Raw genomic sequence first — 25,647 nt, 5'->3', positions numbered from 1 at the left:
AAAACAATGGCATATAATGGTAAATATTAAGGAAAACTTGGGGTTAAGTACTATTTGTACTTCACTTTTAATAGATTAGATTGTCATGTATCACAATCATGTTAATTACTAATTTTGAAGAACCAAACTTTATATAATAAAAAATCCTTACAAAAAAAAATTGTATCGTATTTTAACACATGTCACAATCTTAAAAATTTATTGACACATATCGCAATCAAAAAATTAAAATTACTATCAAATATTTTTAACAGTATATAATATAAAAATGGTAATTTGTAAATTTTCCTTTTCTAAAAATACTAATTCATAAATTGAACTTTAAAAGACTATTTTTGTAAGACTATTTATTATGTTAGGATTTGTTTCAAATGGAACACATTCTATTTTATAAATCTATTTTTATTTACAATTTAAATCTCAGGTTTTTATAATTAGTTTAGAAAATTTTAAACTACTATTTCTTTCATAATTCTGTTTTTCATGATTTTTTTTTAAAAAGCAAAATTAAAATTTATTAAAAAGGAAAATTATTTTCATATAGCTTATACAATTTTATATTTATTATTTAAAAAAGGAAGCTTACTATTAAATAATTATTAGTATATAATTTTTTCCGTTAACAATTATTTTGTATAAACCTTAAAAAGGAAAAATGCTATTAAATAAATATTATAATTATATTTGTTCATAATTAAGGAAAATTATGTTCATATAACGTTTAAATTTTCTATTTTTTGGACATAAAAAAGGAAAATAATATTAAATAATTGTATGTATGAACTTATTATTTGTTTACAATATTTTGTTTAAAACTTAAAAAGGAAAATACTATTAATTAACTATTTATATAAAGTTATAACTTAACACATGTTATAATCTTAAATATACAATTGCCATGTGTCGCGATCATGTTAATTAGTAACTTTGAAGAACCAAGCTTTATATAATAAGATTATTAATATTAGTTAACAATTTTAGTGATTTAAGTGATAATATATCATTATCTTAAAAATAGTTAAAATATTCTAAAAGTAATATCATAGCCAAACTTATACACTATAATATTGTAATATTAAAGTATTACATATATAGCGGTTAAAGGTAATGATATTCTTAATGAATTTTTATATATAATTAAAAATGAATTTATATTAATCAGATTAATTTTTAAAACAATATAATTCTTATATATTGTGTTTTTATCTTAAAATAATTATTCTGTTATAAAGTTTTTAAAAATAAGATATAAAACAATTTATCTATATCTACTATTATTTGTGAATTTATTATACAGTTAAAACGAATTTATATTAATAATTTTAATTATTTTTAAAATAATATAATTCTTCTATATTGTGTTGTTATCTTAAATAATTTTTTCTATTATAAAAGTTAAAAAATTATAAAACAATATATCTATACTATTATTTGAGAAGTGAATTTCTTTATTTTTATGCTCTGCATAATTATAGGTTTAGTCATTTTTATGCTTAATTATTAATATTTTAAAATAATTTTAGTAATTTAACTGATAATTTATCATAATCTTAAAAATAGTTAAAATATTCTACAGAAAATATCTTAGCCAAACTTATATACTACAATTTAATAATATTAAAGTATTACATCTATGTTTATATTATATTTGGTTTAGTAATATTAAATTGACTATATTTTAATAAATAAATATATATATATGTATATATATATCAAATAAGATAGAATAATTCATTTATCTTTTACGATAAATTTTCTATAACAATCAAAATAACTTATTGTGATAATTTTTTGAAAAATTTGGCAAAAGACTCAAAATTATTTATACTACTATTTGTGAAATAAATTGTTTGCTCTTGCGTTTAAATTTAGAGCGTTGAAAATATTTATTATTCTCAATAAATAATTAGGTTACATTTGTTAATATTTAATTACCCATAAATTAAAAATTAATTTCATTAGTTTGATATTCATCATTATCTAAAAAGTTCTATATTATACTCTCTCTCTTTCAAATTAGATGATGTTTTGAAGAGTTTTGATGTTTCAAAATACATGATGTTTTGATATTTTTATATTAGTTTTAGTTTATTGAAGATTGTGTAGCCAATGATATTTTTATAGTTTTTTGATGATTGGTTGAATTAGTTTTCATTTATAATTTAAATGATACATTCTAGGTAAAATTGTATGTCTTAGTTCTTGTGCATTAACCAAAACATCAATTATTTTGAAACAGAGAGAGTATTACCTAAAATTATTTTACATCATAATTTAAAAAATAAATAAAATTTATGTACATTATGAATATTTCAAGTTTATTTTACGTATATTAAAATAAAAATATTGAATATAAAATAATATTTAGTTAATTATTAAATATTACAAAACATGAGAATAATTTTATTCTAATGGTTTTTAAATTGATGATATATTTATTTATATTTTTTTAAGGGCAAATCTCTAAAATAGCATATTTTAAGTTTTTGTCACAAAAATATCACATTTTAAACTTTTGTCACAAAAATAGCACTCAAAAAATAAAATGACCAAAATAGCACCATTTTATTTTGAAAATTTTAATATTTATTTTCTATTTTTAAAAATTTGAACACATTCCTAAAACCTATCCCTTAACTCTAAACCCTAAGTCTTAAATTAATTAACCCAAGAGTTATAAATGCATATTTACCTTCAATAAAACTTATTTTGGTCATTTTCCTCCTTGTGATGCTATTTTGTGACAAAAACTTAATTTGGTGCTATTTTTGTCTTTTTCTCATTTTTAAACTATTAAGCCCGCATATGCGGGCAAAACACCTAGTTAGACTATGATTAAGAACCATGGAACAAGACACTAATATCGAACTGGGTTTAGACACATAGTCTAAAACTCTAGAAATCAGTGAAGGCCACACCTTCAACTAGAAAATATAGTATTCGTTGGTGTTGTTGTTTCACTGTTGTTCTTAGAGGTGAGCGTTTTATTACTCGTTTTGTAATTGTTAGCAACGATTCATAACTACAAGATTATGTAGTCGTTTGTCTTTTTCTTTTGAAACACTAAACTTTATCCAATCATAGCTACTAGATTATGTAGCCGTTTGTCCTACGATATATACTGCCAAAAACTTCAACAACTAATAATCAAAATTTTCAGATTAGCAGATATGTTGATGGGGATGTCGTCGTGGAACGAGTGATAACAAAACTAACATGATTTGTTAATTGGCATACTAGGTTAATTGGTGTGTGCATAAGAGCTCTAAATCAGCCTCATCGCTCTCACCGTCGGCGCCTACAGTATTCACCACCGTCTTAATATGATCACTATCTACCGTCTCGGCGCACGTTACCGTATGCGCCTTCTTAGCCTCCGTTTCCCAATCTGTAGTCCCCACCACGTACATCATAAGACCAGCACAGCTAATCTGCGCGGCGAGGAGGCCTAACCAAAGCCCATTAAACCCAACTCCAGCCCAGAACCCGAGACCCAAAGCCACCGGCATGCCCACAAGATAAAAAGCACCGAGGTTCACGTTCGCCGCCGTAGACGGCCGTGCCGTCCCCCTCACGACACCACATCCCACCGTCTGAGGACAGTTTCCGATCTCGCATAAACCCAAAACCGGAAGCGCTGCCGCTGTTAGCCGGAGAATCTCGTCGTCTCCGGTGAAAACTCTTCCCCAAGCGTTTCTAACGGAGTAAGCAAACGCCGCCGCGGTTATCCCCGTCAACGACGCGAAAAAGATAGCCACCGTCGCGGATAGCTTCGCGGTCTTTGGTCGGTTCGCTCCCAGCTCGTTCCCGACACGAGTAGAGACAGCGAAGCTTAGAGAAGACGGAAAGACATAGAGAAAGGACGTTGTCTGAATCAAAACTCCCATAGCAGCAACCGTTGACCTTGGGTTCACGAGCAACCCGCAAAGAACGATCATGATCTCGTACCACCACCACTCTAAACACACGGAGACGCAGCTCGGTCCCGCGAGGCGGAGGAGAGGAGCCCATCCTCGGACACAGTCCCATGTCGGGTTGGTCCACGTGGGCACGTGGAGACCACTCGCCCAGACATAGCATATCAAGAAAGCAACGACGAAGATGTTGGTGAGAGAAGAAGCGACTGCAACGCCGGTTAGGCCGAGTCGGAGGTACGAGACGAGGAAAAGATTAGCTGGTAAGTGAAAAACGGCGCCGGAGAGAGTTGCTAGAGTGACGGGGTGAATGATAGCTTGAGCGCGAAGGTAGGTTCTGATTGGGTGAAGGAGAGTGTTTGTAATGAGATCAGGGAGGGAGAAGATGAGATAAGTCTGAGCTAGTTCCGCGATGTCGTGGTCTTGGTGAAGGTAAACCGAGATTCTACCGAAGTTGAGCCAGAGAACCGAGATCGGTACGCAGCAAACCAAGAGGAAAACCACGGTTCGGTGGAGGGTGAGAGAGAGGAGTTTGTAGCGGTGAGCACCAAAGGCTTGAGAACAGAGTGGTTCCATTCCGAGTGCTAAACCGGATAAAACAGAGTAACCGGTTATGTTGGCAAACGCAATGGCGAGTGAACCGGAGGCTAATTCGAGGTCACCGAGACGACCAAGAAAAAACATGGAGACGGCTGAGCGAAGGTAGATGACTAGAGCCGTCACGGCGATCGGAAACGCGAGCGTGAAGAGAGATTTGGCCTCCGTTACAGCTTCGGACATAAGTGGAGATCTTCTGTTGTCGCAATGCAGGAGACTTCGCTTTATGTGTCGTTCGAAGGTTTTGAACGAGAAGAGATCGAGTAAGACTCCAATTTGAGATTGCTGGCTCTCGGACACGGCCATGCCGTTGGTTGTTGTTGTTGTTGATGTGTTACACATGACGTTGATGATTATGAAGAAGAAAGATCTTGATCCTTGCAAAGATTTATATTGAGTGGCAAATCCATACAAATTATTTGATGGGGGCACACAATAAATGTATTTAATAAATATTAAATTAAATAATAACATTATTTATATTAAAATGGGTATACATTATTAATATTTATTAAAACTGTTAATATAGTAGTAATTGTTACAACCTATAACAAGTTTATAAAACTATTTTAATATTTTTTTTAAAAACTCTACAAATGTTATTAATCAAAACAATTAAATTCTACAATATACACTAGCTAAATATATATATATATGTTCATTCAAAAAATATATATAATGTATTTTATTTTATGTATTTATATCATACATTACCATAAAGAAATAAATTCTGAAATATTAAATACAAAGTAAATGTATCTATATTATTAAAAGAGAAGTACAAAAAGAACTACTCATTAGTTTTACTATTTAACTAGGATAAGACCTGCGCTTTGCGCATGGTGAGCTTATATATTAAAAATAATATAGTATTGATAAACTAAATGTGTATATTTATTTGATTTTTTTTTAATATGCATACAATTATGTATTTTAATATAATCATCTATATTTTGGGCCGAACATTTGTAATTGTAATTATGGACCAAAATCTATTTAATTTATGATGAGTTCGATCGATTTAAGCTTAAAAAAATTTATCACCTTGTCTATACCTATAAAAACCGTAATGTGGCCATGAAGTGAACTTTTATTACAAAACAGGTTCTACAATTAATACGTTACTATAACATCACTAAGAACCATTTTAATAATTTTAGAACCAGCAACTTAGTATTTTTTGAAAATCGAATTACTTTGACCTTAGTTTTTCATATAGTTTTGAACGGTTTCAACTGGACGACTAAATTGATGCAGCCGATTTTCTTACTCTAAGTTGCTAGCTGAATATATATATATATATATATTATTTAATTTGAATATTTATTAAATAAAAATCTATATTAACACAATTTTATGATAATTTGTATTTTTTTATAACAAAACAAATTAAGAAATTGGTCACAAATTTTCAAAGTGAGATTTAAATTTTTTTTTAATAATTTATAGTTGTTTAAAAAAGTTCAAAATATAACATAAAAGAAAAAATCTAAATTTTTATATTATATGGTTAATGTGATTTTTTAATTTCTTTTAATAATATAAAATTAGACAAGAAATGTACAAAAATTGTTAACAAATATTTATTGTTCATAATCATTAATTTTCACACATATATATATATATATATATATATATATATATATATATATATATATATATATATGTTGATCATATTTTGTAGTTCCATAGTTTCTATTTAAGGAAAGTGCGAGAATTTTATTTTGTACACTATTTATCAATTGATAGTTAGTTTGATAAAAAAAAAATAATATAAATTAAGATGTACCCATCTATTTTTCTAAGAATAATTAATGATTATAAATAATAAATATATGATAACAATTTTTGTATCTTTCCTCGATTAATATATAAGGAATTAAACCATTGATCACAAATTTTCAAAGTGAGATTTTTTAAAATTTTATTAATTTATATTCATTTTAAAAATTCAAAATATAACATATATAGAAAAATCAAAATTTTCATTATTTGGTTAATTTGATTGTCTAATTTATTTTAATATTATAAATATAAAACAAAATGATAGAGGATGTATAAATTATTGTCAAATCTTTATTATTTCAAATCATTAATTAGCATATCTATTCGATCAGATTAGGTAATTTCGTATGTTCTATTTAGAAAATAATGGAGAAAAATTTTATATTAATAATTAATGAATTTTTAAATTGGATCATCATGTTTTTCAATTTGAATGTAATGATGACACATAGTAATATTGGATATCTAATTGATTGCCAAATAAGAAAGAGATTTTTTTTTAATTAGTACAAAATTGATGTTAGTATTTCTCAAATGTTTCTTCTTCAATATATAGGGGATTAATAATACACAAACTAATAAGTTGACGATAAAAACATACATAGAAAAAGTAAAAGTATTCTTCTATCTCTTGTAATACAAAATTGAAGTTACCATTTTTCAAATATTTCTTTTTTAATATATAGAAAATTAATAATACACAAACTAATAAGTTGACGATAAAAACATACATGGAAAAAAGTAAATGTATCTATATTATTAAAAGAGAAGTACAAAAAGAACTACTCCTTAGTTTTACTATTTAATTACATTAGAATGCCATTGAAATATTTATTGAACATATATTTAAGTATGGTTATCTTTTTCTAATTTAAATAATAGATTTAACCATAGAATGTTTTTTTCTAATTTAAATAAGAGATTTCCTTAATCAAATCTTAACCCAAATAGATTTCCTAATATATTTTGTATTAACATATTAAATATTTTTAATATTTATTAGTAATAAATAATAAAATAAAAATTACACATCATAATCAATTTATATAACATATAAATAAAATATAAAATAATTTATTCATATATTATTAGTATAATATTTCATAATATAAGCCTAGTTAGTTATAAATCTAAGATTTTTATATGATACATTGTGATATAATAGAAGATCAAAATCACAAAATATAATAATTTTAAAGTAATAAATAAAATTGTTACGTTTTAAAATTATGCTAACCCAAAATCTGCATCTACCATGTGAATACTAAAGTGATCAAGCATGCACACAGTATAGAACTATAGATTGAAATCTCCTTTGATCAACAAAATGAATCCAATGGATTTAAACCACTTGATTATTTATACCCCTTACGTCAAGTAAATGATTTATTTTTAATAGATGTCAAAAAATAAGAGATAGGACATACTTGTCATGTAGTCAATAGGATGACACAACTGGGTTGTAATTTCTTTGCCATGCACTATATTTTCAACATAGTCGGTTGTTTTCTTTGTAATCTCATAGACGGTTATACTCAAAACCATAAACAAACTGTTCGGACTAATAAAATGACACATAAATATAAGTTGACCATGCAGAAACATCCCGTTTTCAATATCGCTACACTACAAATAGTTTGCCAGCTATATATCTTGATAAAACCATTGCCTGCAGGAGAGCGTAACAACCATATCAATTGATTATAATTCTAAAATATGTTGAACAAATGACTAGACCCAACACCATTTTTGGTGTCAACCATTCGAACAAAAGTTTTCCGTTTCGGTTATTACCCTTGATGTTAAGAATAAACTAGCAAAATTTTGTATGTTTTGTAAACTCTTACATTCAATAGAAAAAAATTTGCAAAAAAAGGAAAAAAAAATAAAAGAAATTCAACCTCTGGAATTCAAGAAAAAAAAGAAGATAATTCAACAATTGGGTTAGAGGATCAGCCTTTTTAAGTATTAAATAGTAAATGAGAACATGTACATGACGTTTTTAATTTTTAAAAATGGAATTTGAATAACCTCTTTTCCAAGCTAGCTTGTTCCGGAGTTGAGACGAGGTCTCGTGAACTAGGAAAGAGGAAGGATTCGGCTATTAGGGTGGCGTAGATCGGGTAAACCGGTTTTCAAATCTGGTTTTGGTTGGCTTGATCTAGTCGGTTGTGGAGGCGCGTGTGCTCAGTTTGGACTCTTCCAGCTTTGTGATGCTTCACAGTGTCCTCATCGGAGTGGCGTGGTGGTCGATGGCTTCTCCTTTATCGCCTTGGTGTACAGAATCATCGTTATGCTCTCAGGACGGACCTCGAGGGCTCCTTCCTTCAGGACGTGCGTTGGAGTTTCCCAACGGTGGGCGTAGAGTTATGGCCTTTTCCTGGTCCGCGGAGTTGTCTATGCTATGGCACCGCCAAACCTTTTCTTCTTCTATGTTCTTTGTCCTTCAGTGCCTCATCTTAGTGGTTAATGCCCCTCACTGGTTTGGTGCTATCTTGGTGACTCGGGTTTTGGGTTATTGTCGTTATTGCAGTTAGTCTCGGTGCTGTCGCCGGTAACTTCTTTGAGCTATGAAAGGGAACTCTTCTAGTTTATAGGAAGGAACTCGTGTGGAATTGCTCGGCGAGTTTCCGAAATCATCCATCCCAATGTCAAGGAGGTATAACTTGGTCTTCTTTCACAGGATGAAACCAAATCTTTTCATTGCATGTACCCTCTCATCTACCGCAAAGTAGCAGTTGGTAAATATGTCATGTAGGTACAGAATTTGATGTTGGTGCCCAAAGCAGCTTGTAAAAAAAATTAATGATCTGCCTCGTCAGCTACTGAAGCGTGTCCAAAGCCTATTCTACCTCCGTATTTCAGCAAAATATTCACTCTGCTTTGTCTAAAGAAGGGTCATCAGAAAATCATATCATCAATAGGACAGATACGGGACTCGTCCTCCAACTAGTGTTAGTCCAGTTATATGCCGCCTAGTCAAACTAATAGTCACTTAGATAGTCTACAAATGGATCAATCTATGTATGGATCAGGTGATTGCGTTTAGTGATGAGGAAGGTGTGAGATTTCAATCTACTTTTCTAGGTAGTGCTGCTCTTGCTGGTATCATGCCAGTTTCTCGCTTGGAGGTTACTGATAAGAGGTTTTACTCGATTACCTTACCTTCTTCCCTCTTTGTAGACTTGAGTATACAATACTCACTTTTCCCATATTCATTTACTCAGTGGTATTAGTGTGCAAGATGCTTTAAAAGAGAACACCATAGACATTTCAGAGGAAAATCTTTTACAGCTCAAGTATGATCCTGCATCTGTTTGGGGCTGTGTAGAGGTATTGCAAGTTCAATAGAGCCTTAACATACATACTAGTATGTTGATTATTGAATGATATTCTCATGCAGGTTCACAATGAGAAAGGGCCTGTGCTTGAATGGGTTGGTTAAAGGGACTGCAGGACAGACAAGACTCAAGGTAACGCGTATTCATAACTAAACTTTGTGTGTTTAAAATATTTGGGAAGGCTAACCCAGATGGACAGAACTCTATAGGTTACTGAACTCATAGTACTACTGGAGACCGTCTGCAAAAACTCTAAATAGTAACTGTCTGTCACTGTGTATTAACGTACCATAGATGATGTAGGACGCATGCTATCCTCCATGACTTATCAACTAGGATGTACCAAATATTTTTTTTTTTTGATATCTCTGGTGTCTGGGCAGCCACTTTCCCAAATATCCCCCGAAGGGGTCCAGCGCCCCAGCAGTAAGGATGTTAAATCGCTGTGGCCGGGTTTCGAAGCTGGGTGGCGGGTACCTCAGCCGAGGTTCCATTACCACCAGGCTACGAAGCCCGGTTGGATGTACCAAATATGTGACAAAAGACCGCTTTTGTGCTCCAGTGAACGAAAGGTAAAAGAGTGTTGCATTCAAATTTATTATACAGACTCTGATTTCTTCTTCTTATCATCAACTGATTTGCTCCTGGGTTTATCATCATTGCAGCACAATGCAGACGCAGTAACACGAGTGTTGTAAAAAATCGGTGGGCCTAGTCGACAAATCAAATATAAACAAAATGATTTTTTCATAACGATTTTTATAATAACAGATTTAGACGGTTCAAAAAATCTGTCTAGGTCTTAACATTTTACCAAAAAAAAAAAAAAAAAAATCTGTCTAGGCCCGCCTAAACAACAATCCTTTATAAGGTGTCTAACTACCTTCAACCGATTTTTTAGAACATTGGTAATATCAGACCAGCACTTGAGTTTACAGCTGAAATCAGCAGCCCATAGTATTGAATCAAACAATCTCTTAAACACAAAACTCTTTATTAATCTCTCTCTCAATGCTTTAGGAAAACTCACTAAAAAAAAAATTCACTCAAAAACCTAAAACTCTCAAACTCTTACGTTTTTTTTTTGTCACTGAATTGTATTATTAAGCCTTCAAGGCAAAAAGTTCTAAATAATAAGAACCAGGAAAACAACATAGAAAAGGGATACACCAGTAGGGATCCAAAATAAACTAAACATCTATTTTGCGTATGGATGACTAAAGATTTTTCATATAAAAGTTTCATATTTGCTTCTGGAATAGACGAACTTCAAAGGAGATAACCTTCATATTAATCCAAAAACACCACGCTTCAGAGTGAGTTGAAAACGATTGTCATTCTCTTTTTATTACTCCAGTAGGAGCCACCGAGATAAGACAACTCTCTATTTTGCTCTATTATCAGAGTCAAAGAGATTACCGTTCCATAGAACTTCATGCTGCTTTTCGAAGTAACCATAGTTTGCAGCAAGAATTCCATCACCATCAAATGAAGAACCATCAACGATTAAAGCCGGTAAGACCCGTCGCCACCATCCGCAGTAGATCTGTCAATTAACTTTTTTAAACAGTTCAACTGAACCGAAAGTTTTGTCTTTCCAAACCAATTGGAAGAAGCATACAAAAGAACAATAAAAACCTTGCCAGATTCAAAATAAATTGGCAATAGAATAGCGACTGGAAACAAAACAGATCCAAAAAAGAGATGCAAAATGAATTAAACAAACCGATGTCGGAGCTGAATAAGCCTCCGATCATCGGCTTGAAACTATGAAAAAAACTCTTTTCTCTCTCTTGACGGTTAGGGTTTCTCTCTGGCTTATAATTTTCTCAAACTCTTACGTTATGTCACACTTTGGCATCTCCATATATATAAATAATAAATCATAAAATCACTAGATAATAGATAATTAGATAACTCCTAAACAACAAATATTTTCTTATTTCCTAATCCATATCTTGGTAGAAAATAGCTAACTTGCTCACCAATTTAGTTCAAGCTTATCTCAACACAGAGTGCCCTTAAGAAGATTACAGGGAGGTCCAAGACGAGGTCCCTATGCTTGACCCACAGAAAAAAAAATCGCGTTTGTCTCTAACCGCTCTGAGGCAATTCCTCTCGTGCCCTATATCTCATTCCTTAATTTCTATTAGACAGTTTTCTTTTTTTAATTTTATATGTCTAAAGAAAAATCATAAAATTAAATTGGAAACATGAAATATTTTTTATTTGATTTATAGAATTTGATAAAAATATTTCGAAAATCAAAAAGACTGTTTTTTATACTTTTACGAAAATCATCAAAATATGGTTAAAAACAATTTTAATTTTTTTTTTTCCAGATTTAAAAGGTATACAAGGTAAATACTTGTCCATGGGTTCACTAATCCATGGAGGAGGGGGGTTAGGGGTTTAGTTTTGAAGAGGGGAGGGGGGAGATTTGATTTGAGATTTTGGTGTTTTGATCAAAAATAGAATTATGAAAAATTGGTATAGAAGTTCAAGGGAGTCCATAGGAGATTGTGTGTAGAGAAATAGGGGTATGGGAAAAGTTGACTCAACCGCTCTAGTCACCTTAAAAAAATCGCGTATAGTTCTCTACACAAAGTACATTTAGTAGGGGTTATTGGTTCTACTATTTTCATGGATTTAGAAAAAAAATTGGATTTAGAAATCTTTGACAAATCATTTGATTTTAAAATCAATGATATAGATTTCAGAATGAAAATAAGTGGATAATAGGAGGTGTTATTGGTTTGTATATTTTAATGGATTCATAAATTCAAACCAAATATAGTATTATTGGTTCTATCATTTTAAAATCCAATTTTAAATACGTTGTTATTGGTTTTGTGATTTTAAAATAGATTTTGGAATTAAGTGTTATTCAATAGTATAGATTTGTTTATAGATTTCATTTGAATTTTGATTTGAGTGGATTTATAAATATTTTTAAGGGTAAAATTCAAAGGAGCAAATATTGAGTTGAACCTAGTTATTTGGTTGGATTTGTATTAATAAACGTTGGTTGATATATTGATTCACATGATTGGGCCTTCCTCGCCAGAGACTCGCAGCCTTCCGGAAAGTGAGACAGTGGCTGTTCCGTGGATGGGGTGGAGTTTGCTTATCGAAGTAGAGAGCCTTGGATCGTTGTGCTTTATGTTCCGTGGTGTCCCTTTTGTCAAGCTATGGAAGCATCGTATGATGAACTGGTTGATAAACTGGCTGGAAGTGGGATTAAGGTTGCCAAGTTCAGAGCCAATGGTGGCCAGAAGGAGTTTGCTAAGCAGGGGTTGCAGCTCGGTAGCTTCCCGATGATACTAGTCTTCCCTAAGAACTCTTCAAGACCGATCAAGTATCCTTCTGAAAAGAGAGACGTTGATTATTTGACTTCATTCTTGAAACTTGTACGGTAAAGAAACCGCAAAACCAGTTGACACTTCCATGAGAATGGAGAGATCAAACAAGAACCATTTCATCTCGTTCCAGACTGCTAGAACAGAAGAAAGCTAGTGTCACATAGTTAGAGAGATAAGCTATTCGAGAAAGATTAAGTTTCTGCAGTCTTGTAGTGTTTCAAAGCTGTAAAAACGATGCTTTTCATGTAAATTTTGTGGTTCTTAGTGAGATGAAACTCAAACGTTTCTTCTTTGCTTGCATTCATCATATCAAATATATTTTTAAATTGATGTTTTAGGAATCAAAAACAGAGTAAACAAAGCTAAAGTAGTAGATGATTCAAACCTGATATATTCAGAAATCTATAACATAAAGACGATGCGTTAGATGCCGTATTACTAATTGGTGCTATTAAATTTCTGTGAGAGTATATGCTCGAAAAAGATAATGCACTTGTCTGGTCAACCTAATATGTTCAAATCCATTTGTTTATAATAAATCCCTAATAAAATTCACAATCTATTAACCAGAATTGCCATTAACATTTTGCGCTCTTTATTTGAGTTTCCTTCTTTTTAGGTTATCACACATTATAACTTTCCACAAATTAAGAACCACGCATTGAAAAGGCGAATGAATGAAACCTCATGGCCTGATGTATAATCACATTAGATGACGATACAAATCACATGGAAGTAATTTAAATAAGTAACCACAAATTACAACCGATAATATAACAAACAGTCTCCTAAAGCATGGACATAATGCTTGATCATCATCTGATAACACAACGAATGATAAAATCGTAAACGCATATATTCACCAAATGCTAAACGCAAATTTCTAGCAAAGTATTAATAAAAGAAGTACTTTGTATAGCATCATGAGCAATCAGCCTAGGAAACTCAATTTCTTGGTTTCTCAGTAGACTGACTGCTCGTGATGTTATATCATTTTCTCTAAGGTTGGACTTCCGTGCCGCATGTTTCATTGGCTTTCACTGAAAACCGGCGGAGCCAAACGCCGGAGCCCAATAGTCCGCACCGTTGTCGCTGCCGACTTGGAGGGAGCAGGAGATTGGAACAAGACATAAACCTCGAGTTCTCAAGTCTTTCTTAGGTTCTTCATTTGCATTTTGATTGTCCGTGGATGAAGAGACTGCTCTTCTCTTCATGCACTGATCATTCACGAGCTGAACATAAAATAAAATTAAAAATAACTTAAGATTTATAGCATTGGCACATATATATTAACAAGGTAATTTGTAATGTAAATCTGTATCTTACAAGAAAACATAGTTCAACATCTTTTTTACACATGTCTTAATAGTTTTATCAAATATACTCTATTCAAATAAACTAATATGTGTTTTTTTTGTCAACAATATATATATATATATATATATATATATATATATATATATATATATATATATATTAGATTGTTCAATATACTATTTAATGTGTGAAAATATGAATCGACATGCACAGTGGAACAGAAAGACATAATATACTTGAGATTCAACAAATTGGTTTTGTATATATACTTGAGTGTAATAAAAGACCCGCCTAAAGAATTTGAAATGGACTTTGATGGAGAACAAATAAGGAGAAAACGTTGGAAAAAGGAGAAAAAGATGACTTTAAATAGATGAGTTTTTTTGGGTAAAGTTTTAATAGATGAGTTTAGTGGCTTTGTTCGTTTTAACAAAATTTATTGCTTATAACAATGAATAATGTAAGGGTGGTGAATAAAAAAGGCTGGCCACTGCATCTTTTTATAATTCAACTCTATCTTTAAAGAAAACAGTAGAAGAAAAGAAAAGAAAAGAAAAGCGGATACATTTTGGAAACTAAAGCTGTCCAATTTTTTTTGAATTGGATTCAACTGATCCAATAAAAAGTATAGTGAATTAGCGATTAAACAATGGTATATATAAAACAGACATATAAAATGGATTTACCTGACCAGGGTCCTCAGGAAATAAGCAACTTCTGTCTCCTTGTAACTATTTACAAAACCATGATTAATGGACTTTTTTATACGAGTATCAAATTACAGCGTATAAAGTATAAACTATTTTATGATGATGTGTCTACATCAGTGTGTATATATGTGCGTATTATGCCATGTATGTGGAACTTAAATTTGGTGCTTACATGCTGTTGGTGCCTCGTATTCCCCGATGCAGTCGTACTAAAGTATGGATGACTCAGAGCCTCCAACAGTTAAAAGAAATATATAAATACTTCATACATAATCAAACATAATCACATCAATCAAAGATTACTTAACATGGAGAGAACAAAGCTTTATACTGAAATATTATTAAAAAACTTTAAATATTATTAAAAAACTTTATCTATCTTTTCATAATTTTTAATAATATGTGTGTCTTTTCATCATCATCAAAATCACTGAAATGATTTTCATTGACCAATAAATATAATTTTCGCTAAAGACTTTCTGTTCACAAAAAATAAAAAAATATATTAATATTCAATTTTTTTTGTTCAAAAATATTCAATTATTCATACTCTATAAGTATACAACTAAAATATGTTTTTTTCTTTGTAACAGAACTAAAATATGTTAATCTAGTGATATCATACTGAGATGGATTTCCACTAACCAGGAATTGATACTCGGAGGCCCAATACCCAAAATATTTTGAGATATAAATTTATAATTGTTGTTTTAGTAATCACTTGGATTACTGTAACAGATAAATATTTTCTCGAAGTTAAGTTTAGCATGATTTCTTACTCTACTGAAAGGAAAATGAGAATATTGAGAATTCGGAAAAGACGAGTCACACCTCAATTTGACTCTGAAGGAATCTAATGTATCCCATAGCTTCCGACAGGACAGAAGCTGTGTCAGTCTGCAAAAGATGGGTAAAAAGGGAGAATAACGATTTAGATAAATATATATATATAAAACTTAAATATGTCTATGTAAAAAAGGTTTGATAAGACTAATAATGCGATTGATTAATTAAAAATAAATTTATCTACCTTGCCAAATGGAGATACTAGCTGATGAAGCGCTGCGATCCGTCCTCCTAGTTTCTCCTTTCTCACCTTTAATTATCGATATATCACAATTATATATATAGCATAAAGTAAAACCTTAATTTATATGCATGTGTGGTTGTTGAGAAAAAAAATGCATGTGTGGTTATATTTTCTTACTAATTACCATGCATAGAGAAAACGTGCTTGCCTTGCAAGTACAAGAGATTAATATATTTGTATTTATATCCAGAGCTGGTCTTGACAATTATATGACTAGAAGCAACGTACAAAAATGTGGCCTATACATATTAGCAGATTTTAATTATTTATAAAAATCCTTTAAAGGGGCATCGAGTCCGAATTCTTATACGAGCTTCTCCACTGCTACGTATCGAAAAGTTACAGTAAGAACAAACCTTGAAATCTAAAAAAATAATATATAATATCTGCGGGTGTGTTGAGAAGTATTCGAGTTTGATTTTTGTGAAAGAAATAGAGAAAAGGGAATAATGAACAAGGAAGAAGACAAAACAAGAAAGAACAAAAGACTTACGAAACACAAAAACCACAGTTTATTCCGTGCCCATTCTGTTTTGTATGTTTCTTGTGTTCTCCTTTGTGTTTGGGTTTTTGTTTTGTTATTATGATGTCAGGGAGAGATTTTCAGTATTGAAGTTATATCGGTTAATTAAAGTTTCGATGATATAATCAATTCGTTACCTTGAGGGTTGACTGTGACGAAGGAGAAGGTTGAAGCCTTGGCTTCTTATTAGTAGACCCACCAATCTCTAAGCTGTTACACTTCATCGCATATATATATACCAAACAAAGCCAAGATCATTAGTCACTAAGCGAAAAATCAAAGCAGAACCTATTTGGTGAGAATTATTTTTAGATCCATACCTTGAAATAAGATATAGTTTGTCTTATTCTTATAAATGACCTTTAAGAATTCACTTTTACATAGTAGATGATGTGCTTACTGATTTATATGTATATTAATTATATCTTATTTCAGAATTTCTCTTTTTTCCTATCTCTTTTAACTCTATTTAGCATTATTATTATTATTTTTAAAAAATATTTATTAGATTAAATTATTAGATCTTTTTTTTTGAACAATAAATTATTAGATCTAGAAAAAGAACTACCTCAGAAGATAGATCCGGGGGAGTGTGTCTACCCTCGGACAAATTAAGACCATTGTGATTGCTAGAGAAATCAAACATACTATTGTTGTTGTTGGTGGTGTTGTTATCGTCGATGCTATTGAGGCTTGTTGTGGTTGTGGTTGTGACACAAGACTTGTTAGGAGGTGAGTTTGGAGAACATATGAGATGATGATGTCCATTGTTGTTGTTAACGATACCCTCTTGTTTGATGTCAACAACCCCCATGGAAGCTTGTTGGTGACTTAGGACTTGTTCTTCCCAATTCTCTAGTCTCATCTTCCCTTCAAAACTATGGTGGTGTTGTCCATCATGATGATTATGATGGTTCATTATCTCCGATCTCTCTTCCTCTCCCATCATCAGTCCACCCCTTAGGTCACAAATGAAATATTTGTATTAGATTTGCGTATTTGATACCGAAAATACTAAGAACAAAGCGATAAAGTTAACTAGGAGAACTCAAGATCATGTCCTTAGAGAATATTTCCGTTAGAGGGACAAAGAGAGATGGGGAGTTACAAAAGAAGTTGGCTAATGCTCCAAGACTCAGGAGGGAGATCATTGCTTTCAAGCCAAGAAGATAGATTAGGGTTATTAGTCAAAGACGGTGAAGAAGATGTCGCTGGATATGGTAAGAAGCTGTGCGGTAAGAGAGTCGGCATCATTCGAGGTCGGAGATAATTGTTGTTATGAGTCATTTGTGGCGGCAACAATGGCCCTTGCTGATGACCCATAAACGGTGGTGGTGGCCTCATGTCACCGCTTACTTTCCACCAATTAGGGTTTCCGGCCGCCATCAGCTGTTGAAGAACCGGCGAACTCTCCGAAGCTCCTCTATTCATTCCCTTCTCTCTCTACAGTCTCTCTTTAGATCTCTTTATGTGTTTACTAATCAAGGGCTTTGGAGAAACTTTGAGAAGTGTTTGTTCTTTAGCTTAAGTAGTATTAGTTTCTTGGAGAAGAGAAGGAGAGAGAGAATGAAAACTCAAAAATAACTTATATTTTCATCTCATTTGTTAACATGTGATGTTAATATTATTTGGAGTTCTAAATTTTAAAAAGTTGTTTAATATTTGTCTTTGTCTTCTTCTTCTTCTCTCTTTCTCGTTCCTTTAATTTCTTTCTTATAATTACTTTATTCTATATCATATATACTTTCCCCCCATGCTTTAGCTTTATCTTAAAGTAGGGCAGAGAAAGGTGGTAGCTACGTTTATTATTTAAATCAAACATGAGTTGAGAAAAAACAAACAAACAGTATTTTAAATCAAGAAAATAAAGATTATTCGATTATTTTATATACGGTTTATAAAATTTTCATATACATATATATATATATATATATTTTTTTTTACTAAAAATGTTTTGGCATATCACAAGTGTCTTGCGTCTATGGTCTATGCATCCGCCTTTTTAATCGAATGTAAATTTAATTATCCTTTTTCCATCTTTAATCATTCTTAAAACTTAGTGATATTATTATCAATTAGTAAAATTGCCTTTTTGATTTAATGGTTTAGATTGATTAATATTTATTAACTCGCAATGATTATATTCTGAACCAATACCAGTGTTTGGATTTTGTAATTACTAGCTACTAGAGCTAACAGTTTTCCCCTAATTTAATATCCCTATACTAAATTAAAATGATAAACTAGCTAAACTTTTGTTGATAAATTAACTTCAACTATACTTTTCTTAACCGCGCTGCTATTTGATTTTTATTTTAATACCGCAAGTAGTTTTGTGATCTTGCTATGACTGAATTTTCAAATTACTCATTGAGGACATTGTATAAATTGTAAATAATGACTAAAAGAACCTACAAACAGAATAATTATTGTGTTTTGATAACACTTTGAACATATCAATACCTGGTATAGTGATTAGTGAAATATGTTGCGTAGGGTTTTCTGTATCCGTAAACGGAAATACATTTAACGAACTCTGTATTTAGCTGATAGAAATGATATATAGAAACGAGTCACAAAGTCCGCATGCATCATTTCACATGTCGATCAAATTCCTCGACATTTTTCTTTAAAGCGTTCCTCCTTTTCCGGTGAAAGGGGAAGGTAACAATCGTATGAACATGTATGCCTTGATATCCACCAGAACTCTGCAGTTAATCGTATTTGGACAAGAGTAGTAATAGGACAGTGATCTTCCGAATAATCCTCATGTTACACCCCTTTAAAAAAAGAATCACCAAAAAAATCATTTCATCCTGGAACAAATTCACTGTGTATTTGTATATATGTAATGTAATCTATTGTCACCTAAAAAGTATTCGCAAAAACTTTTCATCATACGAAATAAATCAGTAAGTATTAAATTAGAGATCTTCTTAGCAATACTAAAGGTTTATAACTTTTTAAACAGATCTATAAATTAAATATGATGATTAAATTTTCAAAAAAAATCACTATAACATTACTATATTTTTTTTTACATTTTTTTCATTTAATGAATATATTATATATATATATATTAGAAAACAAAATCTCAGCATCAGCTCAACTGCAATTTTATTAATACAATGCAAAATTATTGGCGACTGTATATATTGCAAGTAATCAAATTTTAAATATTTTATGTATGTTAAATGTTTCGTTTTCTTACAAATAACCTTATGTATATACTGCTTACACGTTATATTCATGTACTCATGTATATTTTTATTACTAAACATATTTTTTATTATATTAGTTTTCGGGTGTTATGTGTGTCTTGTTTTACAAAGTGTCATGTTTTTTGAAATTTTATTTATAATAGTGTATTTAACTAAAGCCCTTTCTCAAAGAGATGTAATTAACTACCTGCATGCACTATTGTTGTAAAATATATTTTTTAGTATTAGAGCATCTTTAGTAAACCTGTAAAATTCACGAATTTTGAGATTTTGACTCTAAATTTTCAAAGTTTTACTTTTCAAAACATAAAAACATTAATAATTTTCTCCTATAATTGTGTAACTTACATATAATTCTACTAACATTGATTTGCATCATTTTTTTGGGGCATTGATTTGTATCATTTAATCCTTAGTTATATTTCAGATAAATATTTAAATATATATTTAAATATATATTATTAGTACATAAAATATAAAAATATGTTAAATTAAAATCAAATTATTAATATAAAATAGTATTATGTAAAATAGAAATATTACTTATACTCAATTGCCACACTTTCATTAAAAAAATTAAGCATCTACTCATTTGGTGAGATCAAAATATTCATAGATCAGCTACAAATATTATGTGTTACATTTTAGTATAATATTTTAAATTTAATCATCAGCTGTAATATCAATTAATTATAAATACTTATTTTATCATCGACTTTTACAGACTCATATAGATTCTGTAAACCAGATTGGTAGCTCTGCATCCATGTGCACGATAAATGATGTTTGTTTCCTAGCAAAACGTGCTAAATTATCGGCCTTCAAATTTTGCGTGCGCAGGACATAAATGATTTCTGAGTTATGAAAGTTTTCTTACAATGTCTTTATATCTGCCAAATAAGTTGCAAACGCATGTCATTTTTCTGGTTCTGACACCATCTTTACCGAATGAGAACAATCTGTTGTAAATGTGACATGAAACTGATGCAAATTCTGCATATATTTTGTTGCCCAAAGTAATGCTTTCAAAGAAGTGAAAGAGAAGCCTTTACATTTCTTGCTCCCAGTCCCATTAAACCCGCAAAACCTTAAAGGGTATTATACCATTCCTGGTCTGAAAACTCTTCATTTTCTTTCTAAGACCCATCCAGAAAATACCAACGTTATGGAATGGACGAGAAACTCGGTTGTTAGCGATCTGTTACCGGCATAGGTAATATTTGTGCTTCAGTCAAAGCTTTGATTCTGTTTCCGCCAGTTGAAGAGTATCCCTAGGATCCACATCTAAATTGCTGAAAACTTTATTATTTCTTTCTTTCTAAATATATCATAAAATATATGTGAATCAATGATCCTCGAGTTTTGTTAAAATTCTCCAAGACAGATAATCAATATTTGTGAAAAGAGAGTTGGTGGAAAAAATGAAAAAATTTAAAATTCTTTATTGGAGCAATTTACCCTTTAAAACCTTTATTTTGCGGTTCACTCATTCAGAAAAATAAGAATACTTGTTGGAGATATTCTTAATTGTAGTTTTGTATGCATTTATATATACATAAACAACTGTACGTTTCTTTATCAACCATAACAGGGGGGGGATTAAAAATGGCATATATGAATGTGGCCATATATACACCACTAGTTTAAATCGAGGAAAATTGTTCTACAAAAAATTGAGGAAATTGATTTTAAGAAATAACTAGATTTTGACCCGCACGTTCGTGCGGATTGTATTTTCTATAAAATATGTTGTTATTTATTTTCCATGTCAATATTAGAGTTGGACAAAAATCCGAATCCAAAAAATCGAACCGATCCCGATCCAAAAAGAAGTACCAAACCCGAACCGAAATTGATTCAATATCTAAATTAATCAAAATGTTGATATTTAGAGAACTGACGAATCCGATTCGAATCAAAATATTTTAGATACCCGAACATATTCAAAATAGATTTATATACTTATATATATTTTAGATTTAATATATTTAAAAACATCCAGAATATATCTGATACTTTTAAGTTGGTTTAAATAATTGATAATATATATAAATAGTCATATGCAAATATCTAAAATCGTTAAAGTATAATCAAAACACTAAAATATATAAAATAATTATTGATTCTCTATTCAAATATTTAAATCAACCAATTTATATGTGACTGAAATCTTTGACCCGAACCAAACCCGAACGCCCACCCCTAATTTACGATCTATTTTTTTCCTTTAAAACCAGAGTAAACATATAATTAATAGTATTTTATGCGTACTATCATATAAATAATCACATATATCATATTTTAAAAATTTAATGTGAAATAAAAAAATCATAAATTAAGTTGGTATATGAAATTTGACTTTTTATTGTATTTTTCTTATATATATATTGAAAAGATTTTTCAATAATGGTTATTGGAAAATATTTTAGCAAAAATAAATTTTTGAATATATTTATATGTTGAATCAATTTTTGAAATAAATGAACTTAAAATTACTATTTTGATTTGAAATATATATATATATATTAAATTTTTTTTATGATTATTATAGACCAATGATATTTTTAGATAATTGGATTAACTAATTTTCGTATATTTTAAAGTTGACCCAAATATATAGTTTCTCATAATATAATAGATTTCCAATTTTTCTTAATAAGATAAATTCATTCTTTTCTTAATATACTGCTATATGTGTTTTCAAACAACATTATATCTTTTTATATTGCTATTCATGTTTCAAAACAAACCTCTTTTTTAAATTGATATTCATGTTTCCAAACAAACCTATTTTTTAAACTGATATTCATGTTTTCAAACAAACTTTTTTTAACTGCTATCCAAATTTCCAAACAAACATTTTTTTAAAAATTGTTATCCATGTTTCCAAACAAACTCAATTTGTACTTTAGTTTTAATAATATAGATTAGATGTAATAAAAAGATTTGTTGAGTACGCATAAGATGACGAGAGCATTGTGTATGACTGCACAGAAATGGAACTCGAATATCTAAGCGTGAAAGATTTTTTTTTCCCAACTATTAAATTATTAAAGGGTCAAGGTCCAACATGATCAAACCCAACTCGTTACAACAAGATTCAGTAGGCCCAACTAAAAAAACAACAATAGCCCGACATAAGGGCACACTATTCTCGGCCTTTCCAAACCACACATCCAAGCGACGTCACACAAACCACGCTTTCAATGAGTTACGCATGACCGTCCACGTGTAAAAACCACCGGTTGCATGAGACACGCGTCACCTAGTCACCACTTCGTGATCCAAAGACCGAGATTTTCACCGGAGGAAAACGAAATTAAACTTGTTTCACAGAGACACGCTGGAGACAAATCGCCGAGACACGCCGGAGACAAACCACCGCATCCAACATCGCCGCCCACACTCTTTCCATCGAAGAGCTTCATCAAGTTTAAACCGAGATCTCATTTGGATTCATCTTAGCAAACACTGGCAACTGTAAACCACACCCTTCTCCTGCTTCTTCTCTACCATAGCCCTACCGCTGGAAAGCTTCAATCAAAGCCATATCAAGATTTCATCCGCTAAAAACGAAACTAGAACACCGAAGAGAGCACCAAACCAGAAAGTAACAAAAGTCGAAGAGGCTCGGTTGAGAAAGCTTATATCCCCGAGGTCGAAAGCCAGCGACGGTGGAGCTGCGCAAACCTTCATCTCCCGAAATCAAAGACCGGTTATAAAAACCAAAGCCCAAAGAAAAAAAAACAGATATGCACAGAAAAGAAACTAACAGAAAACTCAAGACCGGACCGATGGTGCCTATGGAAGCCAAATCCGTCGGCCGAAAATCTCAATTTTGTCGGATTTGCTCTAGAAAGAAATCCGAATATTTTTAAATTAAGCGTGAACGATTTTTTTTATAAAATTACAATTATGATTTTTCTTTTATTGCATACAAGGAAGATGACCAATTTCTCGAACTAGTCGATGTTCTAGGGTTTGGAGATTTTTTTTTTTTTTTTTGTAACGGAGGGTTTGGAGATCCCTAATATTCTCCTCCTAAGTGATTTCAATTTCCAAGAAATTCTTACATCTACTTGTAAAAGATACAATATACGTGTCAGAAAATATAATATATGTACTAATACTAGTACTTGTTAAGCAAATACTATACTTGTTAATAAGTATTTCATATGTCTATACTAATACATAAACTGAAACTCATAATAGTGTTCATTTATTCGCACATTTACAAGAATAATTTAGCAGATAAAATCTACATTTCCAATTAGACGCAACTGAAAACTAGATCATGTACCATGGCCAAAGATACTTTTAGCTGATCGGGTATTAAATAAATTTAATAATGAAATATGAATCTAACAGTAGCATCAATATCACTAAAACATCTTTTGTCTAAAATATATGAAAATGGCCGTAATAATTTAAAATTGATTTATATCAATATGAATCTAGCATTGGATATTAAATATATGAAAATGACTAAATTTAATTATCTAAAAACATTTTTTGTCTAAAATAATCATAAAACACAATTTAAATTTTGTATACATATTTCAAATCAAAATAATAATTTAAATTTGATTTATATCAAAAATTGATTTAAAATATACATATAATCAAAAAAAACTTTACTAGAATATTTTCTAATAACTATTGTAAATAATGTTTTCAATAATTGAATAAAAATAAAATACAAATCCTAGTTTCAAAAACTAACTTAAATTAAAGATTTTATACTTCATATTAAATTTTAAAAATATAATATATGTGATTATTTATATTGATAGTATGTATAAATAAGATTAATTATATATATTATATATAATAGTACCATGAAAAATAAATATTAACATATTTTTTAAAAAATATGTTCGCGCGGACTCACATATCAAAGTCTAGTTAGAGATCAAGATGGAAATATATAGGTATTTACTCGGAGCTGCTATATCTACCGGTAAACTTTTTTCTTAAGGTATAAATGCTAGGTCTAAATTTCATCACCTGTAGAGAGGGAATTTAGCCACTGGTTTTTGTACCTGGTCTAAACAAAATACGAGTTTTTGGTCTAGAAATTCTTAAATTCTTTTTTTTTGGCGTGAGAATTTCTTAAATTCAAATAGAAAAAATAGTAATATATATAGATATCTAACTTGGATAAAGTTGCTACTTTTAATCTTGAAGTTCAGATTTAAGTAATGAGTTCATTTATCCTAACATATAAGCTATAGTTATACATTTAACTTCTTCTCAAATATCTCTCTCTATTTATACATAAAAATAAGTTTCTTCAGTCTTTACAAATATTATATTCATGATTATATGGTATTATGTGAAAAGTTAGAAGTAACAAATATTTACATCGAGCGATAGTATCTATAATGGTGCAAACTAGTCTATAAATATTGATAGAGGGTTACGAATTTATGTTTTATACAGTTTAATTTAATTTGAACTATATTACTCCTTCTATATCTAATTGATTGATGTTTTGGGCTTTACATATATTAAAGAGAATTAATTTATTTTATTAATTGTTTATTGTTTTTATTTTCATAAAGAGAAAAAAATAAATCAGAACAAAAAATATGGTGATTAATAATCATTGCCTAAAAAGAATAATTGTTTATGAAAATGAAGTTTGATTTTATTTCATATTTGTATCCAAATATTTCAAAATATCAACCTATTATAGAAACTCACAATATTAGTTTACCAAAGCCAGAGAATGCATTTGGTCCAGAGTCAAATTTGGTTCTTCCGATTTCAATATGTTTTTGAGTG

At 30.4% G+C, this 25,647-nt stretch overlaps 4 protein-coding genes across 5 annotated transcripts; 2 read left to right on the top strand and 2 right to left on the bottom strand.

Annotated features, from left to right (window-relative positions):
* Window positions 1-3,236: 3,236 nt before the first annotated feature.
* LOC108839247 (protein DETOXIFICATION 51-like) lies at window positions 3,237-4,934 on the bottom strand. Its single transcript, XM_018612050.2, has one exon. It carries the CDS (start codon window positions 4,851-4,853, stop codon window positions 3,237-3,239), a length of 1,617 nt encoding a protein of 538 aa, XP_018467552.2. The 5' UTR covers window positions 4,854-4,934.
* A 3,388-nt stretch (window positions 4,935-8,322) lies between these two features.
* LOC108821630 (allantoate deiminase-like) lies at window positions 8,323-9,769 on the top strand. The gene is made up of 3 exons (XM_056992034.1): window positions 8,323-9,441; window positions 9,524-9,629; window positions 9,700-9,769. The coding sequence occupies exons 1-3, from the start codon at window positions 9,323-9,325 to the stop codon at window positions 9,739-9,741; spliced, it is 267 nt and encodes an 88-aa protein (XP_056848014.1). The 5' UTR covers window positions 8,323-9,322; the 3' UTR covers window positions 9,742-9,769.
* A 2,410-nt stretch (window positions 9,770-12,179) lies between these two features.
* Window positions 12,180-13,229, top strand: LOC130498959 (5'-adenylylsulfate reductase 1, chloroplastic-like). Its single transcript, XM_056992824.1, has 2 exons — window positions 12,180-12,244; window positions 12,735-13,229. The coding sequence occupies exons 1-2, from the start codon at window positions 12,180-12,182 to the stop codon at window positions 13,054-13,056; spliced, it is 387 nt and encodes a 128-aa protein (XP_056848804.1). The 3' UTR covers window positions 13,057-13,229.
* Window positions 13,230-13,712: 483 nt separating this feature from the next.
* On the bottom strand, window positions 13,713-18,255 carry LOC108837405 (transcription factor bHLH68-like). Of its 2 annotated transcripts, XM_056992799.1 has the most exons (8): window positions 17,748-18,253; window positions 17,208-17,598; window positions 16,777-16,857; window positions 16,057-16,122; window positions 15,858-15,923; window positions 15,199-15,258; window positions 15,003-15,047; window positions 13,713-14,231 (listed from the first exon to the last, which is right to left on the bottom strand). In XM_056992799.1, exons 1-8 carry the CDS (start codon window positions 18,068-18,070, stop codon window positions 14,037-14,039), a joined length of 1,227 nt encoding a protein of 408 aa, XP_056848779.1. In that variant the 5' UTR covers window positions 18,071-18,253; the 3' UTR covers window positions 13,713-14,036. The 2 variants fall into 2 exon arrangements, with proteins under 2 accessions (XP_056848779.1, XP_056848780.1); XM_056992800.1 differs by lacking the exons at window positions 15,003-15,047; window positions 15,199-15,258 and having other exon boundaries at window positions 17,748-18,255.
* Between the last annotated feature and the right edge of the window lie 7,392 nt (window positions 18,256-25,647).

The sequence above is a fragment of the Raphanus sativus genome, chromosome 8 (assembly GCF_000801105.2).
Source record: "Raphanus sativus cultivar WK10039 chromosome 8, ASM80110v3, whole genome shotgun sequence".
NCBI classification, from domain to species: Eukaryota; Viridiplantae; Streptophyta; class Magnoliopsida; order Brassicales; family Brassicaceae; genus Raphanus; species Raphanus sativus.
The sequence above is the reverse complement of the archived record's forward strand: the minus strand, read 5'-3'. Positions and strand labels throughout refer to the sequence as shown.